The 23,409-nt window shown below is 39.7% G+C and overlaps 1 protein-coding gene across 6 annotated transcripts in view; it reads right to left on the bottom strand.

Moving 5' to 3' along the window:
* The window catches only part of LOC121526143 (dynactin subunit 1-like), a 63,679-nt gene that overhangs the window by 17,379 nt on the left and 22,891 nt on the right, over nt 1-23,409 (bottom strand). For 3 of the 6 annotated variants that reach the window (XM_041812552.1, XM_041812548.1, XM_041812549.1), the window contains exons 3-10: nt 21,326-21,404; nt 20,400-20,431; nt 17,872-17,892; nt 8,629-8,646; nt 5,081-5,101; nt 3,818-3,988; nt 1,317-1,340; nt 414-611 (exon numbers count right to left, since the gene is read on the bottom strand). In XM_041812552.1, coding sequence (XP_041668486.1) covers nt 414-611; nt 1,317-1,340; nt 3,818-3,988; nt 5,081-5,101; nt 8,629-8,646; nt 17,872-17,892; nt 20,400-20,431; nt 21,326-21,404 — 564 coding nt within the window. The remainder of the gene's footprint in view (nt 1-413; nt 612-1,316; nt 1,341-3,817; nt 3,989-5,080; nt 5,102-8,628; nt 8,647-17,871; nt 17,893-20,399; nt 20,432-21,325; nt 21,405-23,409) is intronic. The other 3 variants (XM_041812550.1, XM_041812551.1, XM_041812553.1) reach the window with 3 other exon arrangements.

The raw sequence follows: 23,409 nt of genomic DNA, 5'->3' as shown, positions 1-23,409 counted from the left end.
TTTAAGGTCCCTTATCTGGATGTTCTTGTGTAACTGAAACTGATTTTGTCGCCTCCATATGAGATTTCATAAATTGCTTCCATTTTTCAGCTGAAAATTTTCCAGTTTGGACCTCTCTATGAAAAAAATTGCACATAAAGCCCCAAAAAACAAAAACTAGGACCAGTGTTAGCCCCAAAATTAAGGTTATAAATTTCTATGAACCAACAGTTCACAACAAGGAACTGTTTGATAAATATGTTTTTATAGACCTTAAAATACTAAAGAGCATCCGAAAGTAGAAGATTTCTTTTATCTATCAGTACTCTTGAACTTTTGCTCTTTTCTTGTAAAAAATACTCAAACACTACTGAGATTACACTTCCATTCACTACAGAACTCCAGCATCCTCTCCTCCATCTGCTGCCTCTCACCCTCTTGGCCTCTTTGAGCTGTTTCTGCAGCTCGGCCTGCTGCTCCTGCATCTTCGTCTTCCACTCCTGCAGCTGCTCCAGCTGGATCTTGTGTTTCTCCAGCTCCTTCAGCTTGGCCTTGTCCTCCGTCCGCTTCATCTTCAGAGTCTCCAGCTTCTCCTCCAGGTCCTTCACCTGACCACGCAGCGCCTCCTCCTCCTAGAGAAAGGACATTAGGATGTTTTCAATGCAAGGTAAAAGAAAATACAAATAAAGGCTTTAACCATGCTCCAGGGCTCCAGCATTCCCACCTTAATTGGGAATGCTAAACCTTAGGTGACAAAGGTTTTTCAAGCCAACAGTCAAAGGTGCTGCCTTTTAACTTGATTCACAGTGCTGATGCGCTGAATACTTATAGGCAAGCAATTAAATTAGCCTATATAACTACAGAACAATGCGCATGGAGTGCTTCACTCAGTGTTAACCACAGGTGATCGGTGAAGAGAAGCTTCAGTTCTGATCGTGTCATCACATATTTTAATGGAAATCTGTCGATAATGATCAAATCCCAATCAATCAATGCATCTCTCATTTCATCTTTTTATGTTAAAAAGCTTCAATTTTATTTTCCATGCAGTGAATCAACCTGCAGAGAGAAGGGAGTCAGTGTCAAGACACAAACACATGCTTCATCATCTTACAATATGTGTTTTCACACCTCTGCACACATCACCACACAACACTCCACAGCAGATCTTCACTCAGCCCTGCAGCTTCTCTTTCTGCAGAAATCCTGGCGATGAATGTAATTAAACATCAAACCTCACACTTGTGACAGCTTGTTAACATGTTAGTGAGAGAAAAGCAACGCCTCAGCATCAAACACTAAAATATGTCACATCAAATCACAGCAGTTCACTGCACCTTTGGTTCCAAAGTGCCGTCCTCCTGAAGGGATAAAATACCAATCAGATTTATTCAATCCAACACCAAAACGCTGCTGACTTTAATAAAATATTTAAGTCAAAAACTTTAAACTGAAATCTGAAATAGTTGCTCTGAAGTCAAATGAAACACCAAAGATTTGACCTTTCCCACGTTCTTGATAAGTCCAATCTGATCAATTAACATTTGGGCGCGGACTTAATCAGGACTCAGGGACCATATGCTCCTGATCTAATCACTTTATGGCTTTGTCTTCTTTCTAAGAAGCAGGTTCAGTTAATTGTATTTTCTTAAAGTGACACACACAAGACTCAAGAGGCCAGTTGTAAAATATTTCACAAAAAATATGTTTCTTTAAAGTCCATTTAAAGCTGACATGTATTTTAGGTGTTTTATATTTTAGGTATGTTAGACAACAGAAGAGGACCATTAACCAGGCTCTCTCAGCTGTCAATTACTTCCATTTAAATTCATCAAAATTAAACATACTTTACAGGGTAGACATAATTTCAAAATGATGGCAATAGCTAAGTAACTAAACTGTATTTTTATTATACTAAGGAACCCCAGGGGGTCAGAGACCCTTCTATTTAGCCCCACCATATATAACTGAATCCAAAAGCAATAAACAAGTCTCAAATGCTCTAAATCCATGATTCAGTCAAAAGTTCTCAGTCTTTTTGCCATGACTAATGTCTAAATTTGCTTTACATTGACTTAACTCTGTCACAAAAGGTCCTGGTTGCTCTATAAAATAACGATGATTTAGAATTCAGCAATATTCAAACCTAAATATCCAGATGTCTACAGATGATATGCTGATGAATATTCCAGAATTTTTATATGATTGCAGTAACTTCAACATCTTGGTTGAATCTACCCATTGGTTTTATCCCCTGTCCAATAAAAAAGGTTTTGGTTGATCTGTAATGAAAGTTTCTCTCCTTATGCACTTGACTTGACTGAATTTGTATTGAGGCATCCCTCAGGGTTTACTCTTCTTTTTTGCTGGGTTAAGATTGTGTATGTTTGAGAATTCAGCCGTATTCAAACATAAATATTTACACGTATGCAGATGACACTCTGGTTTATATTCCAGAATTCTCACAAGATATCAGTCATTTATACATTTTTGTTAAACTTATACATAGGTTGTGTTGTCTTCCAAATAAAATAGGTCCTAGGTCGTTTTCACGCCTGATAGTCCAGCGGACTCGGTCCGTTTTGGAATGGAAATTTCAACACTGTCGCACTTACATGTGGTTTGGTCACACAGCCCTTGGCCAAACGAACCGAACCATAAGTTTGTGGCACTGTCGTTCCAAACAAAGAGCGGTGAAGAAGAAAAGGAAACATAGAGGAATGTCTTTTTTCCACATAAACAATTTAAAAAACCCACTAAATTTATGCCGTCGTGGGATTTCTGCTTTTGTTTTGAGGAGTTATGAGCAGTTGAATGAATTGGTACTGAAGAATGATGCCGAGCGAGGTACTGACATGTATTTGAGTGTATTTAATCACATATATAAATCCGTAAATTATTACGCTTTGTGCCCCCTTATGCCTTTGGTTCACAAGTTGGTCTACTGTGCTTTCACACCTCATACGAACCGTACCAGGGTCCGTCTGGAAGTGAACCGAGACCACTGTTTTCAAACGGACCAGAGTCCACTTGTTTGGTCTGCACCAGAGATCGTATGAGCTCCAAATGAACCGGACTATCCGGGAAAATGGACCAGAGTTCGTTTTAAGTTGAGCTCTGGTGTGAATGCGCTCTTGGTGGATCTGTAGAGAAATGATAGTATCCATTCTCATATGCTTGATCCGCTAACATTTTGCTTGTCCAGATTTAAATTTAGGACCATTTCTGTCTCATAGAGGGTTAAGATTCTAAATGTTTGAGAATTCAGCAGTGTTAATACATAAATATTCACACTTATGCTGATAATAATCTGATGTAAATCCCAGAATTCTCACTGCAATTCCTTGGTATAATTCATCAATTGGTTTTATTATTTGACTATTCATAATTGTTTAATGGAATGGGATGCTGAAGATGATGTTGTAAGATAGAAGTTAAGGCCTCCAGCTCATTTCAGATACTTTTATCTCTAGTGTGACATCAATACTAAGTGACAGCTGTGTAGAAAAATGTTTATATTTATGGGAGCTATAGCACAGGACATGCCACATCTCATTTAACTCAAACACCTCGAGTCCTCGGATGTTTTTGATCCTGTTGGCATGCCATGCACTGTTTTATTCCTAACATCCAACTCAGCCAAGCTAACAGACAACACTACTGTTCTAAAGGGGAAAAGCTATCCAATCAATGCAAAAACTTTTGAAATTGTTGCTGCTCTCATTCAGTAACTGCTCGATGTTTCTTATTCTCATTGCCTGTAAAACATCACCTCCATGTTGTGACTCTATAAGCTACATTTTAGAGTACAGTGTGATGTTTTGAAGCAGTCTCTGACCTTGGTGGGGCCGGGAGCTGGGAGGTTTCCTGGAGAATGGAGGGTGGGGATGACCGGAGCAGCCAGAGGGGTCTGAGCCGGCGTGCTGGGCTCGCTGCTGCTCATCTCTCCAGCTGAGGCCGAGGCCGAGCCGGACGCGGCACCCTTTCCACCCGCAGTTCTGCTGGGCTGCTGTAGAAACGAAGAGAAAAAAATTATGAGAAAACACTCGAAATACAACAAACTTAAAAACTGATTACTAATAAGTCTGAGTAAAGGACAAGTGAAAGCACCACTGGAGTTAAATGACTGAAGCAGCCATAATGGAGGTCCAGTAAAACTTAATGAAACTTGTTTGTTCACGCTGCCGTCATGTTCCATTGCTGCTACTAATGCACATGAGCCCCCTTGACTTGATAGTCGTTGTGGATCTTCCCAACTTCTATATTGACACCATGAGTCCTCAGCCTATCATCGTAAGTGCTGGATTTTTCTGTTCCTGTCCTTGCAAACAAACCAGAATTTAAGACAATGTTTTAGATAATAAATAAAGATTTCTCCCTTTAAAAATGGCTGATTAATCTGAACTAATCCAACAAAATAAAAAAATCTTCTTGTTGAATATGCAATCAAAATGCCAGGCCATCCATTTAACTCATGTATATCTATGAAAAATTACTCTATGCACCTGCTATAGAATCATTATTACTCTATCGTTCTTGACGTTTCAGCAAAAACTATTCCCTTTATCCTTTTTTTTGCAAATTCTGTCAGTGGACCTCCATGATGACCTGATTTAGGACATAAATACAAAACTGCAACAAGAAAAACACTTAAAATCAACTGATAATTGCAATTAAAGCTAATAAGCAAATAAAATGCAAGGTTTAAAGTGATGTGCATCTCAGACATAAAAGTCACAAACGTTGCTACAGCAGAAAAGATAAACAGAGTTGAAACATGAATGCTGGAATACGATGTGGAGACAGGATGACATGATCGTTCTTTAAATATTGATGTGATTGAGTAAAAATGAAGAAACAGGCAGAAATGTCTGATCAGTGTTATACCAGGCAGAAATAATGGTGCTATAAACCCAAAGTCACATCTCTACTGTGGATAAAATGGACTGTGAATCGTGTGTGGTGATGTTTCGTCACTACAGTCTGGTCAGCGCTCACACAAACACACAAACTGCTGCATGTGGTGAAACAACAAACACGCATCAATAATTCAAACTCAGAGAAATGTGAAGCCCCTGAAGACTTTGAGGAGTGGGCTCACCTTGGGCCTTCTGGCCGTGGTCTGAGGAGGAAAGGAAGAGGAGGAGAGGAAGAGGAAAAAAGGTCGGAGGAGAGGAAGAGGAAAAAAGGTCGGAGGAGAGGAGAGGAAGAGAGGAGGGAAGGAAACAAACAGGTAGGGTTAGTGAGATTCAGGCATATTAAACAGGAAATCACAGACAAAGGGGTAAAAGGGAGGATGATATGACTTTAACAACAATAAAAGCCTGTCAAAGTTTCTGATCTGAAAGTTGCACGGTGAATGCTTGTTGCATCTTTACAGATCGGTTGTTTTCTCTCTGATCTCTCCTGTCCTCTCCTCTTTCTGGGGCCTCATCTCTTCCACCCACGTGATCATAAAACCCTCCGACACTGTGGCTGGTACGGCCGCTCTGACCTAAATGGCTGCATTGTGTCCTAGGGGACGGTAAAGGAGCCCAGTTCTGTTGTACTGCTCTGTCATTCTGCAGACAGCACGGGGATAATAGCCCGTTATCTAGACATAATGCGTGTTTAGGATGTGCTGCACAGCTGGATGGATGAGTGGATATTCAGTGAAGGACACTGAGAGACATCCTCACTCTGGTTTCTTCTCATTTTGACAGTTTGTCCTGCAAAGCTGCTGTGGTTTGAAAGCACTCTTTTACTTGTAGAAGGTAAATTAAGCTAAAAAAGTTGGATAATCCTACAAATGTAAGAGTTCTGCTATGGGTTGCACCATCTCTGTGTAAGTTCAAACATAGCCTAGTTTAACGTAAGCTCTTACTTACTACAGAGTTTATGCTCTCCTGACATTTAAGGTGTTGCACCAGCTAGGATAGTTTCAACGTAGGCGTAAGTTATAACTTAAATCTTACACCTAACCCCTACTAGGTGTAAAGTCCTCCGTAGAATATGGCTGTCATAGTGATAGCTCTAAAAGACGTGATAACCCAGAGGGTGACGAGGAGTTGAGGATTTTACCGGAAATTTTGAGTCAGCACTGCGTTCTCCATGATCAATAACTGTTGTTTTCCATGAGCGGAGATCATTTCCAATGTCCACTGTTAAATTATCTCGTGTTATTAGCGATTTCACCACTCATATATCAGTGTTATTTTATACTGGCTCTAGGTTTAGGCTGTAGGCTGCACAACACTCACATAGGCAAAATGCGTTAACATATTTTTTTCATCCACGCTGGATGCTGTTTGATGATTAACAGCAGTTAACAAACGTTATTTTTAGCCATTAGCATCTGTAGCAAACACCGGGTTAAAAAATGCTTTTCAGTGATTGGTTAAAGTAAGAGAATACGTCATATCTGCGACAATATTTTGGTTAGTTGGGATGTAAATCTACTAGTTAAAAAAACCCTTCTACTAGTTAAGATCAACCTTATGTCTCTGTGGTGCAACTGAACCAAGGTTGTTATAGTTAACTAAAACTAACTAAATAACTAAAACTAAAATTCAAAAATCATTTTAGTTAACTGAAACTGAACTAAAATGAAATAAAAATGAAGACAAAATATCCTTAGTTTTAGTCTTTGACACAACTAGACTGACTGGCACCTTCACCCAAGTCTGGGGAGTGTAAAATTGCCTGATTTGATTGGTTAAGACTTCACACAGTGGTAGTTTTATCTCTGGAGTTTTATTCAAACATCATCAAATAGTCTGTTTAAATATGTTTTTAAAATGCATGACACTCACTCAGCCTCGACATCTTTCCGTAAAAAACGAACACTAAAACTAGTAAAAATGAAACTAAAATGAAGCACTTTTGCAAAATAAAAACTAAACTAAAAAAAACAGCAGCAAAAACTAATTAAAACTAAACTGAAATCGGACACAGAAAGTGAAAACAAAATAGAAATAAAACAAATGAAGAATCCAGAACTATTAACCTTAAACTGAACAATGACACAACTTAAGTTAGAGCTTAACTAGTTTCAACGTAGGGTTTAGTGTGGACTTTACACCAGAACTTAAGGCAGAACTTACGCATAGCTGGTGCAACAAGCTGTTTGCTAGAGTGTTAAAGAACAACAAAGAGGTTGCCAAAAATTAAAAGATAACCGCAAGAAATAAGATTTGTTCCTGGCTGTACTATTGATGGGTTCGTGTTTGAGTAAAAACAACATTTTCAGTTTATTATATACAAGATTTGCCTGAAGTTTAGCCTCTTTTATTTGCAGAAACTGATTTAAAAACACCCAAAATTATGACAAGAAGTTCCTCTGAAGTGTTAAATGTATACTATAAAAAATCCACTTGCAATCTAAACAATAGAATGCCACACTAATTCCTGTTTTGAATTGAGGAATATTTAATAATCACAGTACACCATATGATGTATTTTCTAAACAGTTAACCAGAATTTTGGTTTTGTGGATGATGGAGAATGATGGAGAAAATGCTGCATTCTTTTGCTGTACCTAATTCCTCTAACCAGTCCACTGTTAGATTGTTAGTGCATTAATGAGATTTAAAGGTTATCACATCTGCTATTCTGGTTAATAGGGTGCAGATTATCGGCCATAAACTAGGCTATGGAATTAGGTAAGTGGCATCAAATTCAAAGGCAGTACTGTAGGTTAAATATTATCTGGATAATACTGACATGTCATTACAAATGTTACTTTTAATTTGCAGTGATCTTGTAAAAAACAACTCCCTTTAAAGGGATATTACCAGGTACCTGAGGGGTTTACAGACCTACACAGGCCAAAAAATAAGGTTTTACTCAAACACAACCTTTCAGCAAATAAAATTTGGTGTCATGGAATCAAACTTCAGGTGGCAGTGACTAGATCCTGGATACTTTCTAAGGTGTTTCTTGTGATTTTAAAGAAATACTAGATCCAGGTCTGTGCAGATCACGCTGTATTTTCATGCAAAATAATCTCCTGCACTCATCTTTTCCTTCTTAACTTCCTCTTATCCATTACATACTTACTCGCTCTCTCCATAAGCATTAACTCAGCCATGGCATTGGCTAGTTATCGTTCCTTTATTGGATTAGAGCTGGACCATTCAGCAGAAATTAGCCTGAGCTAACAGCTGTACCGAAATAAGAGCTGACAGCCTTCTTAAGCCACAGTGTCGTGCTGTAGATAACAGAACAAGCTGTACTAGAATCACAGAACTACTCTCATTTCTACATATACAACCAAGAGTGCAATCATTGGATTGTTTCCTGATGGATGAAACATCGACCTCATAAAAAAAAAAAACGTTTCAGGCCAAATTAAAACATGACAGAGAAATCCAACCAAAGGATCAGCACATACATGTAAAGGAATAAAATAAATCTGCAGAAAAGGCACTGTGAGTTAGCAAAAAAATACAATACTGAAGAGAAATAAACTGCAAAAGGGTCAAACAAGCTGCAGGTACACTTCCAATCCCACACTGGGAATATTAAATATCACTGGAGAGAAAAGATAGGGCGATTCCCACGAAAAGCAAAATGAGGAACTTTCCAAGCAGCTTAAAAACAACAACAAAAGCATGGAGACAACGGCAACAAAATCCCAACAGGTAAAGGCGGTGGTGAGGAGTTCTGTACCTTCCGGGGTGCAGGAGTCTGTCTCATCATATTTGCAAGAGAAGAAAACACACACAACACAACACAGTCACAGAGAAACACACACAGAGACACGGGTAGGGGGTAAAACAGGCAGAGATGCTCAATCCACAGACGCCGGCTTCAGCAGCGCAAACAGTCAGACAAGCAGGCACTCAGGCCGGGAAGCCGCAGTGGTGCAAATGGCCGCAGCGATATTTTCTCCCAGGATCCCCCCGTCCCTCCCCTCCTGTGTCCGTCCCTTCCTCTGGCTGTCGTCCTCCTTTATGTCCTCCTTTTCTCATAATCCATTTTCCCAGAGCCCCCTCGATCGGTGCCTCCCTTCCCGTTCTGCTTCGATTACGACTCTGACATGCTGCCGCTGCCAGCCTCCGACTCGCTACTGCTCACAGGACACGCCTCGCCTCCCTCTAACCTTCATTTCCTCCCTCCTCACCGTCCTCCTCCCTCCAGTCACCCCCTCTCTCTCTCTGCTTATTGTGATTCCTCAGCCAATGCTCCCACATTACATCACTGTGCACCCTCCTCCCTCTCCTCGTCTTCCTCTCCCCACGCTGCCCACCCACTCATCAGCACTTCCACCACAGACAGGCAGACAGAGGGATGGGTGAGACTGTGGTGTGGGGGGGAGGGCGGGGCTGTAAGCAGAGGTGGGGGGGGGGGAATGAGCAGCGACGTTGATGCAAGCCTCTCCTGTCTCCTAGCAACGCTCCCAGAGTCGACCAATGGGCTCATTAAAAACGAGACAATAACAAAACGGAGACGTGCACCTGATCTGCATCACAAATCACACAAACTCATGTCAATAAAACATTTTAGATGTTAAACTCATCCCAGACCCACAGACTCTCTGTCCTAGAAGAACACAAAGATGGACTGGTAAAACATTTATATGATTATTAATTTTTTCAATTAAGCGTGCTTATATGCATTGAATTTACTCTACAGAAACAACCCTAATTCCAAAAAAGTTGAAGCACCGTGTAAAATGTAAAGAAGAACAGAATGCAATGATTGTCAAATCTCATAAACCCATATTTTACTCACAACAGAACATAAACAACTTATCAGATGTTAAAACTGAGACCTTTTACCATTCCATGAAAAAAAAAATTGGCTCATTTTGAGTTTAATGGCAGCAACGCATCTAAAAAAAGTAGGGACGGGGAAAACAAATGGCTGGAAAATAAGTGGTACAAATGAAAAACAGCTTTAAAAGCATTTTGCAACTAATCAGGTTAATTTGCAACAATTCAGTACCATGACTAGGTATAAAAGGAGCATCTACAGTCCAGAATATCATCAAAAGATTCAGAGAATCTGGAGAAATCTCTGTGTTCAAGGGACAAGGTCGAATGTCAATATTGGATGCTTGTTGTCTTCAGACCCTAAGGGGCCACTGCATTAAAAACTGACATGATTCTGCACTGGATAACACTGCATGGGCTCAGGAACACTTCCAGAGATCAGTCTGTCAACACAGCTGGATGTACCCTTATCAAATGACACTTAAGGCTGTGTCATACAAAGAAGCCATGTGAAAAATGACCCAAAAATGGCACCATCTTCTTTGGGAAAAAGCTCATTTAAAATGGACTGAGGCAAAATGGAAAACTGTTCTGTGGTCACATGAATCAAAATTTAAAATTAGTTTTGGAAATTATGGATGCCCTGTCCTGTGGACCAAAGAGGAGAAAGGCCATCCAGCTTGTTCTCGTGGCTCAGTTCTAAAGCCCGCATCTCTGATGGTATGGGGTTACATTAGTGCCTATGGCGTGGGCAGCTTACACATCTGGAAAGGAACAATCAATGCTAAAAAGGTTTTAGAACAACATATGCTCCTGTTCAGACAACGTCTTTTTTTAAGGGAAGGCCTTGACTGTTTCAGCAAGACAATGCTAAACCACATATACCAACATGGCACCAACACATCAGATACTGGACTGAATTACAACACAGGTATAAATAGTTCATTGTGATACCCTGCCACTCCAAATAAAAGGCAAGAATTTTCTCTTCTTATCCCATGTGTGACTGGAACTTTATAAAGATATTTTGCAATGATTTATGATACCCAGAAAGCTCTTTTTATTCCCATCGACTTTAAAACACTTTTTTCTCTCAAAAGTATTGATTGAAGCACCATTTAGGCAACAGCTCCATATATAAAGTACCAATTTAGCACCGGTATCAGAATAAACCCAAAGGATACTCAACCTTACACTGCATCCATCACAACAGCATGGCTTTACAGTAGAAGAGTCTGGGTGCTGAAAGAGCCTGTCTGCAATCCAGACCTTTCATTTGGAGCAATCCATCCATCCATCCATTTTCTATACCGCTTATCCCATTAGGGGTCATGGGGGTGCTGGAGCCTATCCCAGCTGTCGTTGGGCAAGAGGCGGGGTACACCCAGGACTGGTCGCCAGTCAATCGCAGGGCTGACATGTAGCGACAGACAACCAAGCACGCTCACACTCACACCTACGGCCAGTTTGGAGTGATCAATCAACCTAACGAGCATGTTTTTGGCAGTGGGAGGAAGCCGGAGTACCCGGAGAGAACCCACACGTGTACAGGAAGAACATGCAAATTCCACACAGAAAGGCCCCGGCCGGAAGCAAACCAGCAACCTTCTTGCTTTGAGGCAACAGCAATAAACCCTGCGCCGCCGTGCAGCCCCATTTGGAGTAATATAGAAGCAAAAAAACAGGACCTGAACTCTATCCCAGGACTATCTACATAGGACTTGAGGCTCCATCTCAGGAGCTGCAGGTCTTATGCTAGAATCCAACATCATACAAGAAAACTCCCAAAACTCCAGCAACTGCTCTCCTCACTTCCCAGGTACTACAATGATAACAATGGCCCTGTCCCTACTTTTTTGAGACATATTGCTGCCATCAAACTCAAATTGATATCATATTTTTCATGAACTTGTAAAATGACTTAATTTCAACATCTGATATGTTGTTTATGTTCTATTGTGAATAAAATATGGGTTTAATAAATCATTGTTTTTATTTACATTTTACACAGCGCCCCACCTTTTTTGGAATTAGGGTTGTAGTTTTGATGTTTTACATTAGAGACCAATAAAATTAACAGAGATTGTATAGTTTTAAACATGCTATCATGAAAGAACATATTTATTTGACAACTGTAAAGGAAATCCTTAAAATTTTGATCTTACCTAAAACTTGGGTGGAGCTAAAATAGTCCTGGCCCTGCAAACATTCAGAGGTTTCCAAAAGCACCAGCTGTTAGTCAAACAGTCAACTAGTCACTTCATAACAGCTGGCTTCTTCTCCCTGTTGTTGGCCTAATATAGTTTGACTTATAAGTCCGATAGAAAGCCCTGATATTTATTTAAAGTTTGGAGAGAAATATGCTGGGTTTGACTTGTTACTACAGTCTCCTTTCGCCCTTTCCTAAAAGTCAAATTTCCTTTTGCTGGTGTATTCTGACAAAGGAGAACACAAGGGAGGACGAATCTTTGCAAAATAGGTTAAAAATATCCTACAGCTGGAATTAAGACTCAAAACGGCTGCTTTAGATAAAACACTGCAGGATTTTAAATGGAGATTTTAGTGTAAAAAGTGATTTAATAGGTCAATAACTCCCAAACAGCCCCGAGCTGTTTAAGCAGCAATCGTAGTATCTTCCTCAGCTGCACTAATCTTCCTCTATACACCAACAGCTCAGCAGGAGGAGAGAGGGATGTAAGAGGATTAATTCAATGGGGATACACTCTGATTAGCTGCAAGCTTTAAACCTGAAATATTTCCACATCTACCGCACGAGAGCTGGCAGAGGTAGTTTAAGAAAAGCCTGACAATGCTGAGGTAAATACAGGCTGAGTACAAGAGGCAGATATAAATGATTTGACTGAAGGAGGAAATAGTTGATCATGAGAGCAGAGTTTGAGTCTGCAGGCAGCTGGAGCAGAAAAAAAAATCAGTTTAAGTGTATCCATTACAGAGCAGCCCAGGGAAATCTGTTCTTTTCAAATATTAAACATCTCTCTCTATACAGCACTCGCTTTCTCACCGCACACACGGCTAAGAGCTGCAGCTGATCTGAGAGGACATCCACGGCTAAAGTGACGGGAGAGACAGAGAGGATGATGGGACGGGTGGAGATGGATCAAGTTCCTGCTTCCCACAGCACACACACTCAGGGAGACGTTTGCTGTCTCTGCAGCCTCCAACCAAACAAAGAGGAGATAAAATTACCGTCCAGGAAGCGTTAACACAGCAGAACACAACACGCTCAGCCTGTACTGCACTGTCACTGTTGTTTGTTATGCTTCAGGAGAACTCAACATAGAGAAGTTTATAACAAAGACAGCACAAGAACATAATCAGTTTTAGCAAATTTTAAACATCCTTTGCTTTAACCTTCACTAATTAGGACAGCCTAAGAAAGACAGGAAGTGTGAGAAAGAAATAGTGGAGAGAAACTAAACCACTGAGTCAGGACAAGCTGCTAAACACAAAATTTAAAAGTCCTGCTAAAGGAGGATTTAAGCCCCTGTTTTGACAGTACATATGATATTTATTTACCAAAGCTGAATCTGAAATGTAGGAACAGATTTTGGTGTTGGACGTGTTCCCCAACTCCAAAAACATTGGGATGCAATTGTGTAAAATGGGAATTAGCACACTTTTCAACCTATATTCACTTAAATACAGCACAAAGATGACATATTTAATGTTCAAACTGAAACACGCCAATTTTTTTTTTTAATACACAGATTCATAAACTGATGTTTGCAACATATTTCAAAAAACTTGGGACAGGAGCAACAAATGACTGGTAAAGTTGTGTAAAGCTGAAAAAAAAATATACCCAGGTAAGTGGGTTAACTGGTAACAGGTGGTTGGGTATAAATGGAGCACAAGTGAAAGGTTTAGTCATTCTAACACAATATCATCAAAAATTCAGATAACCTGGAGAAATCTCTGTGCTTAAGGTGGCAAGGCCAACTGTAAATGTTCGGGACTTTTGATCCCCTGGTGACATTGTGTAAAAATTGTTATCATTGGGTGATGGATATAAGAGTGTGAGCTCAGAAACCCTTCAGAAAACCACTGTCAGGTAACACAGTAGATCACTGCATCTACATATGTAAGTTAAGTTACCATGCAAAGCCAAAGCCATACATCAACAATATCCAGAACCATTGCAGGCTTCTCTGGGTCCAACCTCAGCATGAGTTTTATCCACCAACAAGCTCCACTGTTCATAAACTATGGCAGCAACTGTGTGTTGAGCTCAGATTACCACCAGAGCTGTGCATGCCTGACAACCTCATCTAGTCTCGTCACCCTGATTGGCCCGTAACACGGAACGTTCATCCAATCACCTTCCAAGAATTTTTTGCCCTTCCCAAACACTTTGCATGTGAGTTATCCTAAATAAAGATGAAATATATCCATGCACAGGATAGATGAAACAGTCTGGCGTGGCAGGTTAACAGGTTCTGGAGCAACTTATGTTTCCAAGCCACATTCTGCATGAGTTACAACATCATGGCTTCACAGTGAAAGAGGGAAGGTACTAGACTGGCCTGCATGCATTACAGAGCCGTCTCCCATGGGGCTTTATGAAGCACAAAATAAAGCACCAGAAGCCTAGCACTGCTGAGGAACTTAAGATTAAGAATTGTGAAGATTTCTACTTTAAACACTTCAACAATTACTGTCTTCAGACCTCAGACTCCCACAGCATGTTGTCAGAAGAAAAGGAGATGTAACACAGAGGAAAACATGCTTCTGTCCCAGCTTTTTTGGAGTGTACTGAAGGTGTCAAATTCATTATGTATGTGTATTTCCCAAAAATGATCATGTTTATTAGTATTGATATTCAAAATCTTGTCTAAGCGCTATATTCAATTGCATAATGGTTGAAAATAATGGTGTTTTCTGTTTTTATTCACATTTTACACAATGTCCCAACTTTTTTAGAACTAAGGTTTGTAGTTTAAGTGTTGTTTCAGTCAGAAATAAAATAAAAGCTTTAGACTTCCTGTTCCACTGTCTAAAAGTGAAAGGTTTTTGGTTTGTCATCAGAAAAAACTGCCTCTTATTTACATTCAAATAAAACTTACATTTTTTTAATATGCCAAAAAACATAGTCGGTTTTATTCTTAGCCCAAAGAAATGCATGGAAATGTTTGTGGCGTCTTACAAGTGACAAAATGGAAACATTCATATACATTAAGCCAAAGATGGACATTTTTGAAGCTCACTGGTGGGACATACGAGTCATGCAGGTTCATTTACTGACTGCTGTGTTAAAGAGCATGATGGTACTTAACATGAGGGTTTGAATCTCTGCTACACCCTGAAACCGTTCCTCTACACCTAGGAGAAAAAAACTCTATTTCACCCTACTATGTTTATTTTTGTTGAAGTTCCTGAGAAAATGCCAAAGCCAGTTTCATAAATACAATCTCCTTCTTTCTTTCCTCTCATTTTAATCCTCTCAGCTGAGACTGAACTGAACTCCTCATCCTCAAAGTCGGCCTGCTGAGGAGAAGATGCAGAAAAGGAGAGGATAAAGTAGACCGGAGCTGACAGGAAATCGATTCTCTGCTGATTTGATCTCTGCAGGAGAGAGGCCGGATTCACCTCAAAGTCAGGGTCTGACATTTTCAGACTAGCAGCGGCCGACGAACGCCTTCATGTATGAGTCAGTGAAGTTAAAGAGCATCAGATCGTCTGAGCGGAGCGCCGGATGAATCCCCAGGTGGCTGATGTTTTTGTCCATCATGGTATACCTTTATCAGCTACTCATCTGCTGTTCATCTCCTTTTCTTACTGGGCGTATTTTCTTTCTAGCACCTGTACTATGTGGAGTATTAAATATCTGCTATTATGGAAAGGATGCTGCAATATTACTGGTCAGATGCAATGATGCTTGTCCATGCAACTCTTGTCTCTTGTGAGTGCAGACCCGCTCTTGTTTCTCTCTGTATTTTTTTTTTGTCTAATTTGTTTAATGGAAGTGCTGTTTTTCTGATTACAGGTCTGTGTGATGAAGCTTTCTGTGACAAATTTCCTTTATAGGACAAAAAAAGATTATCCTTTATCCTTACAACATAATATTCTCTCTAATCTTTTAAGTTTTCCTGTAAGGTGAAATGGCTTGTATGTTGCATACCAGTCATCACGACATGTTCTATGAACTTCCCTCATCTGTAGTTTGTTAATTTGGGTAGCGGATGTTTTATTTACTGACCTTTAAGGCTCATTCATATTTTATTTAATCCATCTGGAACAAGTCCATTTATGTTGGTTTGTCTTTGTCTTTTTTAAATTCTACTTTAGAGTGCCCCAGTCAGAACTGGGGATGTTTTGAGCTGTGTTTAAATTTGCTGTAGAGATAAAATAAAATACTAATATTAATAATTACAAAGCTGGACTCACCGCTAAGCCAAAATTACAGAAATGAACTTTAAAATCACAGGATGAATACCAGAGAGCACATCTGGCTGCTTGTCTGGATCAAAAAATCTATCATCAATCTTCTAGATAAAAAATCTCCACTTCCAGGTCACAGAGAGGGTCATATCAGGAAATGAAAGATAAGAACTTTGGAATAGTCATGACAAATCTAGAAATGACTAAACTGCTTTAGCTTCTTCTAATAAAATCTATTAAACTAAACCAACGAGGCACAGTGACTTGAAATCGATGTGTCATCTAGCATTCAGCTAGCAGCTGGACTGTGGCTGGCTGTCTCAAAGAAGAAACGGTTTAATCCCTCATCTGTTAGCATCGCCATGCTAAAGTTTCGTAAAGCATCCAACAACAGACACGATCTATTCTCGCCAAGTCTGCCACAATAAAAGCCTCAATCGTAGACTTTTATTTTGAAGAAAAACTTCAGGAAATTAAGTGTCTTCCACAGCAACTTAACAAAGATGTCTCATAAACGGGAGAGAAATATAACTTCACATAACTCAGAAAGTGAGATATAAGGAATGTTTGAAGAGTTAAATACAGGATGAGAAAATAAATCAGAGACTTTTTAGCTCTGAGCTTATTGGTCCAGCAAAGACATGCCCACACTATCCTGCAGCAGATTTTACTGCCCCATTTTTCATGATTTTGCAGCTTAATTTAGAAACGTAGAAATGTTTTTTTGACTGAAATTTGACCTGGTGGTTGATAACACAGTGGCCTAGCATACATCAAACCTAAATACGGATTTTTCATCACTTTACAGGAACTTTAACATATCACAGTGTTTTTTAAACTACTTCCTGGGTGCAAACTTCTGAAAAAGTATCCTCTCCATCTTTATGCAAACTGACAATGCAAAGTCCTGTTGGAAAACGGAGACGTCACACATGTGAATTAGACTTCCAGTTAACAGCATGTGCAAGTTAGCAGACTTCAACAACAATGGTGGACCCACGGATTCTGTTGAGCCTATCCATCCAAGTTGACCTTATCTTAAAATCTACTTGGAGTAGCAACACCATCCCATAATCTTCCCACTCAAATAATTGTGCATTTGTGTAGAAACACCACAACACTCTATAGAGGAAGGGTTCATGAGCCTTCAGTTGACGTTTCCTTAAAAAGTCCCACTGTCTACATTTTGCAGACCTGTACCTATGCAGAAATCGGAGGTCACACCTGTTTCTACCTCGATCAAACTCAGATAGACTCAGATTTTTACTACCATCACTTGGCTTCATAGCATCTCTTTAGAAACCAAAGCTGAGAGTACGCCCATATTCATACAGTCTTTCAGCTCGACTCCCCTCAGAGCCAAAGGAATGATGTTCATCCATTCTTCTCCTCATGGATCAGGAAATAAACACTAAACATCTAGAGATACTTGAGAACAATGGACTTCAACATGCTGTCAGATGCACAGAGAGCAGACAAACACATAAACACACAGACCGTAGCACAGAGCATGGCGAGGCAGACAGGAAGTGGGCGTGGCTCTATGGCAGACACGTGTAACCTCTCGCTCCTTTCACTGTTTTTCATTCACTCTGAAACGGACACGAGGCGGCTCAGTATGGCTGCAACAGGATCAGTGACGGACATGAAGTGAGGAGCAGGGGATCATGGGTAAATGGAGTGATGAGGGCCCTGTTGCCATGCAGCAGCGAGGCCATCCAGAGCCACGGTTACCACGGTTACTACCACCATGGACATAACATTACCACTGTACCGAGTTCAGAGAAACATGCAACACCTTTTTAGGCTTCACTCCTCGCTGCGTGGACGGAGGAAAGAAGGGAAGGAGGTGAGGAAGGAGAGGAGAGGAGGGAGGGTGGAGGTTAAGAGTCTGTCAGAGGTGCTGGAGGTGACGGGGACGGTGGCGAGGTTTGTGGGTGGAGAAAGACCTCGATCAAATATACACGGCATATGTTCAACACTCATTTCTTCACTCTCACTGGGGTCGTTTTCACACAAACCTCATTAAAATGAGCCACATGTGCTGATAAATTTATTCTCTTTGCAGATATAAACCAGGAAATGTGAAGTCAAAGAAGATCTTACTCATTCAAGGCAAAATATTATTTTTGCTGTTAAATGTGAGACACAGTTTGAGCTCAGTGGAACATTTTTTATGGTAAAAAAAAACTAATTTACATGCAGACAAAGATCTCTCATGAATAAAACATGAATCACTTGTCTGCAAAGAAAAAATGGTAAGAATGGGCTATAATAAAGGGTTTTATAAGTCTGATTATTGTGCATATGCAGCAGCTCGGGTCTTAATCCTTGTGAATATAACGTGTCTTTACTCAAATATTTAGTATGTTTAAACATGATTTGAATAATTTCTCTCTCCCTTCCCCATTGTTTTCTTTGATAGTGAAAATGGCATTAAAGTATGTTTAATCAGTTTTAAGCTGTAAAATGTATTTCTATTTTTGTACTTGTTTTTCTTATTGTTTTTGTTTATTACTGCTGGTTGCGATATGTTATTTTCTGTCTGTGATTTGTCATTTATGTGCTGCTTTGTTTTTATGTTTTTGTATTTTCTTACTTCTTTGTGTTCAGCATTAAAATCTAGGAAAATCCTCTTCATCTTTTTTTTAATTTCCTCATATTACAGCCTGATGGTGCAGTCAAAAAATAATTTTATTCTCAATAATCTGCACTCAGTACTCCAGCATGACAGAGGGTAACCTGATTTTTTTGCTCCTTTGTGTTACCCCTCTGGGATTTTTTCATGATGGGTTGAACAGATATCTGATCTGATCTTTTCAAACCAGATTTGCCTTCAATCCTAATTCCCTTAATGTACCTAGAACTCAGCCTAACTCCTATGTTTGATGTGATCTCATCAAGTGGTAGGACGCTCTGATTCTTGTTGAAATGGAGGGGCAGGGTGAAGTGCTAGAGATACATGCCCCTTCAGAGGCACACTCCAAACTGAGTGTTCTGGATATATCTACCAAAAATGCCTTTGAATCACGGACAAGATTTAAAAATAATGACGACAATCTAATTTCTTAATTTAATGTTGCTTTTATTCACTATAGTCCTTTCAGTTCCAAACAAGCTTTTTTAATCTTTCTCAGTGGAAATGTCTGGTATTGCTGTCAGGTCTGCTGTGTCAGGAACTCGAGGGGTTATTGCCCCATTTCATAGAGAAGATTTCACAACTACTTTTGCAGCTGAGTTTCAAGGGCTGCGGGATCCTCAACATCTAGAGGAAGGGGTAAAAATTAGAAACGGGGCTGAGTCTGGGGCCACTGTCCTATATGGATCTATTAGAGTGAATGCAGAAGTCTGATATGGGCCGCATTAAAAAAAGGAAAAGAAATCTAGATCTGAGAAAGACATCAGGCCTGCAGTGTGAAAACAGCCTTTCATTTTAGTCTTGCCTGAAAGCAAACCAGCTTCGTCTAACACTTCCTGATTGAGAATTTACTTGGAAGATTTATCTGAAATTAACTATTGCAACATGCCTGATCTGATCCTGATCTCCAGCAGGAATAAAATCTTCATGAATTATTTTGAATTCAAAGGTAAAGCTGATCTCAGGTGAGCATGATTTGTCATTTTTCTCCATAGATGACTGGCAAAGAATCACAGCTCTCAGCAGCTGGCTTATTTATTAGTGAATGTCGCCCTCTAGTGGTTGTTAAGGAGCACTGGATAAATTCATTTTTTAAAACTTTTATACTCACAATTTTGGGAATTGTTTTTGAAAGAAAATTATGTGTTTAATTAAAAATCTCTGTCATTAAATTTAGAGTCAGACAGGTACGTTTTGATGAAAAAAAAAAAAAGTTTGATGTCCAGATTTCTCTTTTATTCATGAAAAGCTGGGAATAATAAAAGTACTGTTAGTACTTATTTGTATATCCTACTGCTTTTGTATTTTCACAATGATTATTTCTTCTAATCTGCTGCATGTCTCAAACTAAAACTTCTGTATAATAAATGCACATAAGTCTGCTTTTAGATCTGATTTCTCAAATTCTCCTCCATCTTCCCATATCTTATGCCTCAAAACAGCTGCAAACTACTAACTAATAACAAAATGTTACAATAACACAACATATAAAAGAGATTTTAGACGCAGACAGTGATATTAGGCGTGGCGATAGACACACACACGGTTAAGTTTAGATAACAGAGCCGAGTGTTGGTGTGTGTGCTTGGTTTTGTGTGTGTAAAGTCCAGGTGTGTGCTGTCATTTCTGCTCCTGGTTTCCTGCAGAGAAAGTGTTTTGTTATCACATTGCAGCGTTATCTGACTCACCAGTTTAGAAGACTTGGACGTCTCAATGATCTCTGCAAAGATAAAAAAGGCAAACAGAGAAAGTGAGACACCAACAATCCCATTACATCAATGTCAACCTTTTTACGAGGTTTAAAATGGTCGTATCATCATCGTCTGTACTTTAAAGAAGTTTAAAGTCCTGCAAAGATCCTGGAGTAGGTCAACATGATTTATTGTCTTTTAAACAGATGGTCAACATTGACAAAGAGACGTCCGTGTAGCTTAACATTCATCCAGGATTTGGCCAGCTACTGAAAGACAACAGAGCTCCCTTCAGGTGATACAGGAGAAGAAGTTATTCAGATATTAAATGTTTTGATATGTGTGAATTATCATATTCTTAGCATAACAGAACAAAAGACAATCTTACTAGGGCTGTAGTCAACCAAAGAAAACTTGTGGGAAAAAAGCCTTTATCTCAAAATCACCCTCATCTATGACTGTGCACTCTGACCAGTGATCTACATTAACTTAAAAGTAAATACCAACTGGGCCAAGGCTGACCAGTGTGCACCTGCCTATAATAATCTAATTTCCAAAACTATAACTAGATGACCTGTAAAGTTCTAAATAGTCTGCCAAAAACAGTGCTTTGATGACAGTGCATTTCTTCAGCGACATGTCCATTCTCTATAGTTTACAATATTTTCAGCACCGTCTGCAGCTTCAGTGATAGACAGAAAAAGTGAGAAATTAAGGAGGAAAAACACCGCCTGGGCGTATACAAGTATTTTTTCCTGGCTTGTTTGTCTTTTTTCTGATAGGACAGTGGACAGAGAAGGAAGTGACATGCATATAAAAGAGCAACAGGCTGAATTCAAACAATGACCCCCTGCTTTAAGGACATCATCCTCTGTATATGGGGCACTCAGGTTTCCAGCACTCCCATATTTAAATGTTTTTACCTCGTTTGGGAACCTTTCCGGTGCCTGGCTCAGGTGTCTCTGGAGATGTCGTGTCTGCCCCATCATCAACGAGCTGGATCTGAGTCAGAAACACAGAAAAAGACGGTTAGTCACCATGTTTTCCAAAATATTTCTGTCAAACATCTGCTTTATAGACAGAGGAGAAGAGAAGTGGTGAAGATGGTTCACACTGACCAAATCTGCTTATTTATGTTCACTCAGATAAAATAGAAAAAGTCAGACTAACGCAGTTCACTCCTCCATGGAATTACAAATAGTCAAACATGAAGCAAAATGAGGTGGAAAGACAAACACAGACTCTCATCCTCATAAAACTTCTTTCAAACTTACTTTGGCATTTGTATGTGAATTTATGAACCACTCCTAACGTACATAAAGATCGTTTCTGATCAGCCAAACCTTTCTGACAGGATCAGAAAACAACCCAAAATATGACATAAGGCCTGGTGAAAAAAAACAATTAGAACCTCAATTCCAAATAAGCTGGGGCGCTGTGTAAAAAGTAAATTAATAAGAATTTCAAAATCTCACAAACTCACATTTTATTCCCAAGACAAAATAAATAAAGGACATTTAACCATTTCAGGAAAAATATTAACTCATTTTGAATAATATGGCAACCGCACATTTCCAGAAAGTAGGGACAGGACCATGTTTACCATTGTGTAGCATCCCCTCTTCTTTTAACATAAATGGTTGGGGGGTGAGGAGACCAGCTGCTGAAGTTTGGAAAGGAATGTTGTCCCATTCTTGTCTAATGTAGGATTCCAGATGCTCAAAAGTTCTGGGTCTTCTTTGCTGGATTTTTTGTTTCATAAAAGTGTTTTCTCCAAGTGTTTTCTATTGGTGAAAGGTCTGGACTGCTGGCAGACCAGTTCAGCACCCGAACTCTTTGATTGTGAAGCCATGCTGTTGTGATAGATGTGGTATGTGGTTTAGTTTTTTCTTGCCGAAACAGTCAAGGCCTTCCCTGATAGAGACGTGTTCTGGATGGGAGCAGAGGTTGCTCTAAAACCTTGCTCTACTTTCCAGCATTGACAGTTCCTTTCCAGGTGTGTAAGCTGCCTACAACATAGGCACTAATGCAACCCCATACCATCAGAGATGCTTTAATACTGAGCCAGAATAACCAACTGGATGGTCCCTATCCTCTTTGGTCCACAAGACAAGGCATCTGTGGTGTCCAGAAAGAATTTCAAAATTTTGATTCATCTGACCATAGAACAGTTTTCCCTTTTGCAACAGTCCATTTTAAAGGAGCTTTGGCCCAGAGAAGACAACTGTGTTGCTGGATCGTGTTCAGATATAGCTTCTTCTTTATATGATACAACTTTAACTTGCATTTGTGGATGGCACAAATAATTCAGTGATATCTGGAAGTGCTCCTGAACCCATGCCGTCATTTCCAGTACAGAATCATGCCTGTTTTTGATGCAGTGCTGCCTGAGGGCTCGAAGATCACAAGCATCCCATACTGACCTTTGGCCTTGCCCCTTGTGCACAGAGATCCAGGTTCTCTTTCAAGTTCTCTTTTGATGATATTATGGACTGTAGATGGTGGGATATTCATAGTTCCAGAGGTTTTGCAGATTGGTAAACTTCTGCCCATCTTTACTTCTGAGTGACTCTGCCCCTTCAAAATACACCTTTTATACCCAGTCATATTACCAACCTATTTAACCTCATTAGCTGCAAAATGCTCCTCCAGCTGTTTTTCATAAATATCACTTCTACAGCCTCCTGTTGCCCCGCCCCTTGTTGTTTTGAGATGTGTTGCTGCCATCAAATTTAACATGAGCTTATATGTCTCATGAAATGGTAGAATGTCTCAGTTTCAACATCTGATATGTTGTTTATGTTCTATTGTGGACAAAATATGAGTTTATGAGATTTGACAATCATTGCATTCTGTTTTTCTTTACATTTTACAAAGTGCCCCAAATTTTTTTAATTCTCAGTATTGACGCACCAGGTATGAAAGCCGTCATGATGCTAGCTGGAGCTGACACAGCCATCATATAGCCCGCACACACCCTGAGACAGTCCTTAAGGCTCCTGACAAA

This window comes from Cheilinus undulatus, linkage group 18 (genome assembly GCF_018320785.1).
Source record: "Cheilinus undulatus linkage group 18, ASM1832078v1, whole genome shotgun sequence".
NCBI lineage: Eukaryota > Metazoa > Chordata > Actinopteri > Labriformes > Labridae > Cheilinus > Cheilinus undulatus.
The sequence above is the reverse complement of the archived record's forward strand: the minus strand, read 5'-3'. Positions and strand labels throughout refer to the sequence as shown.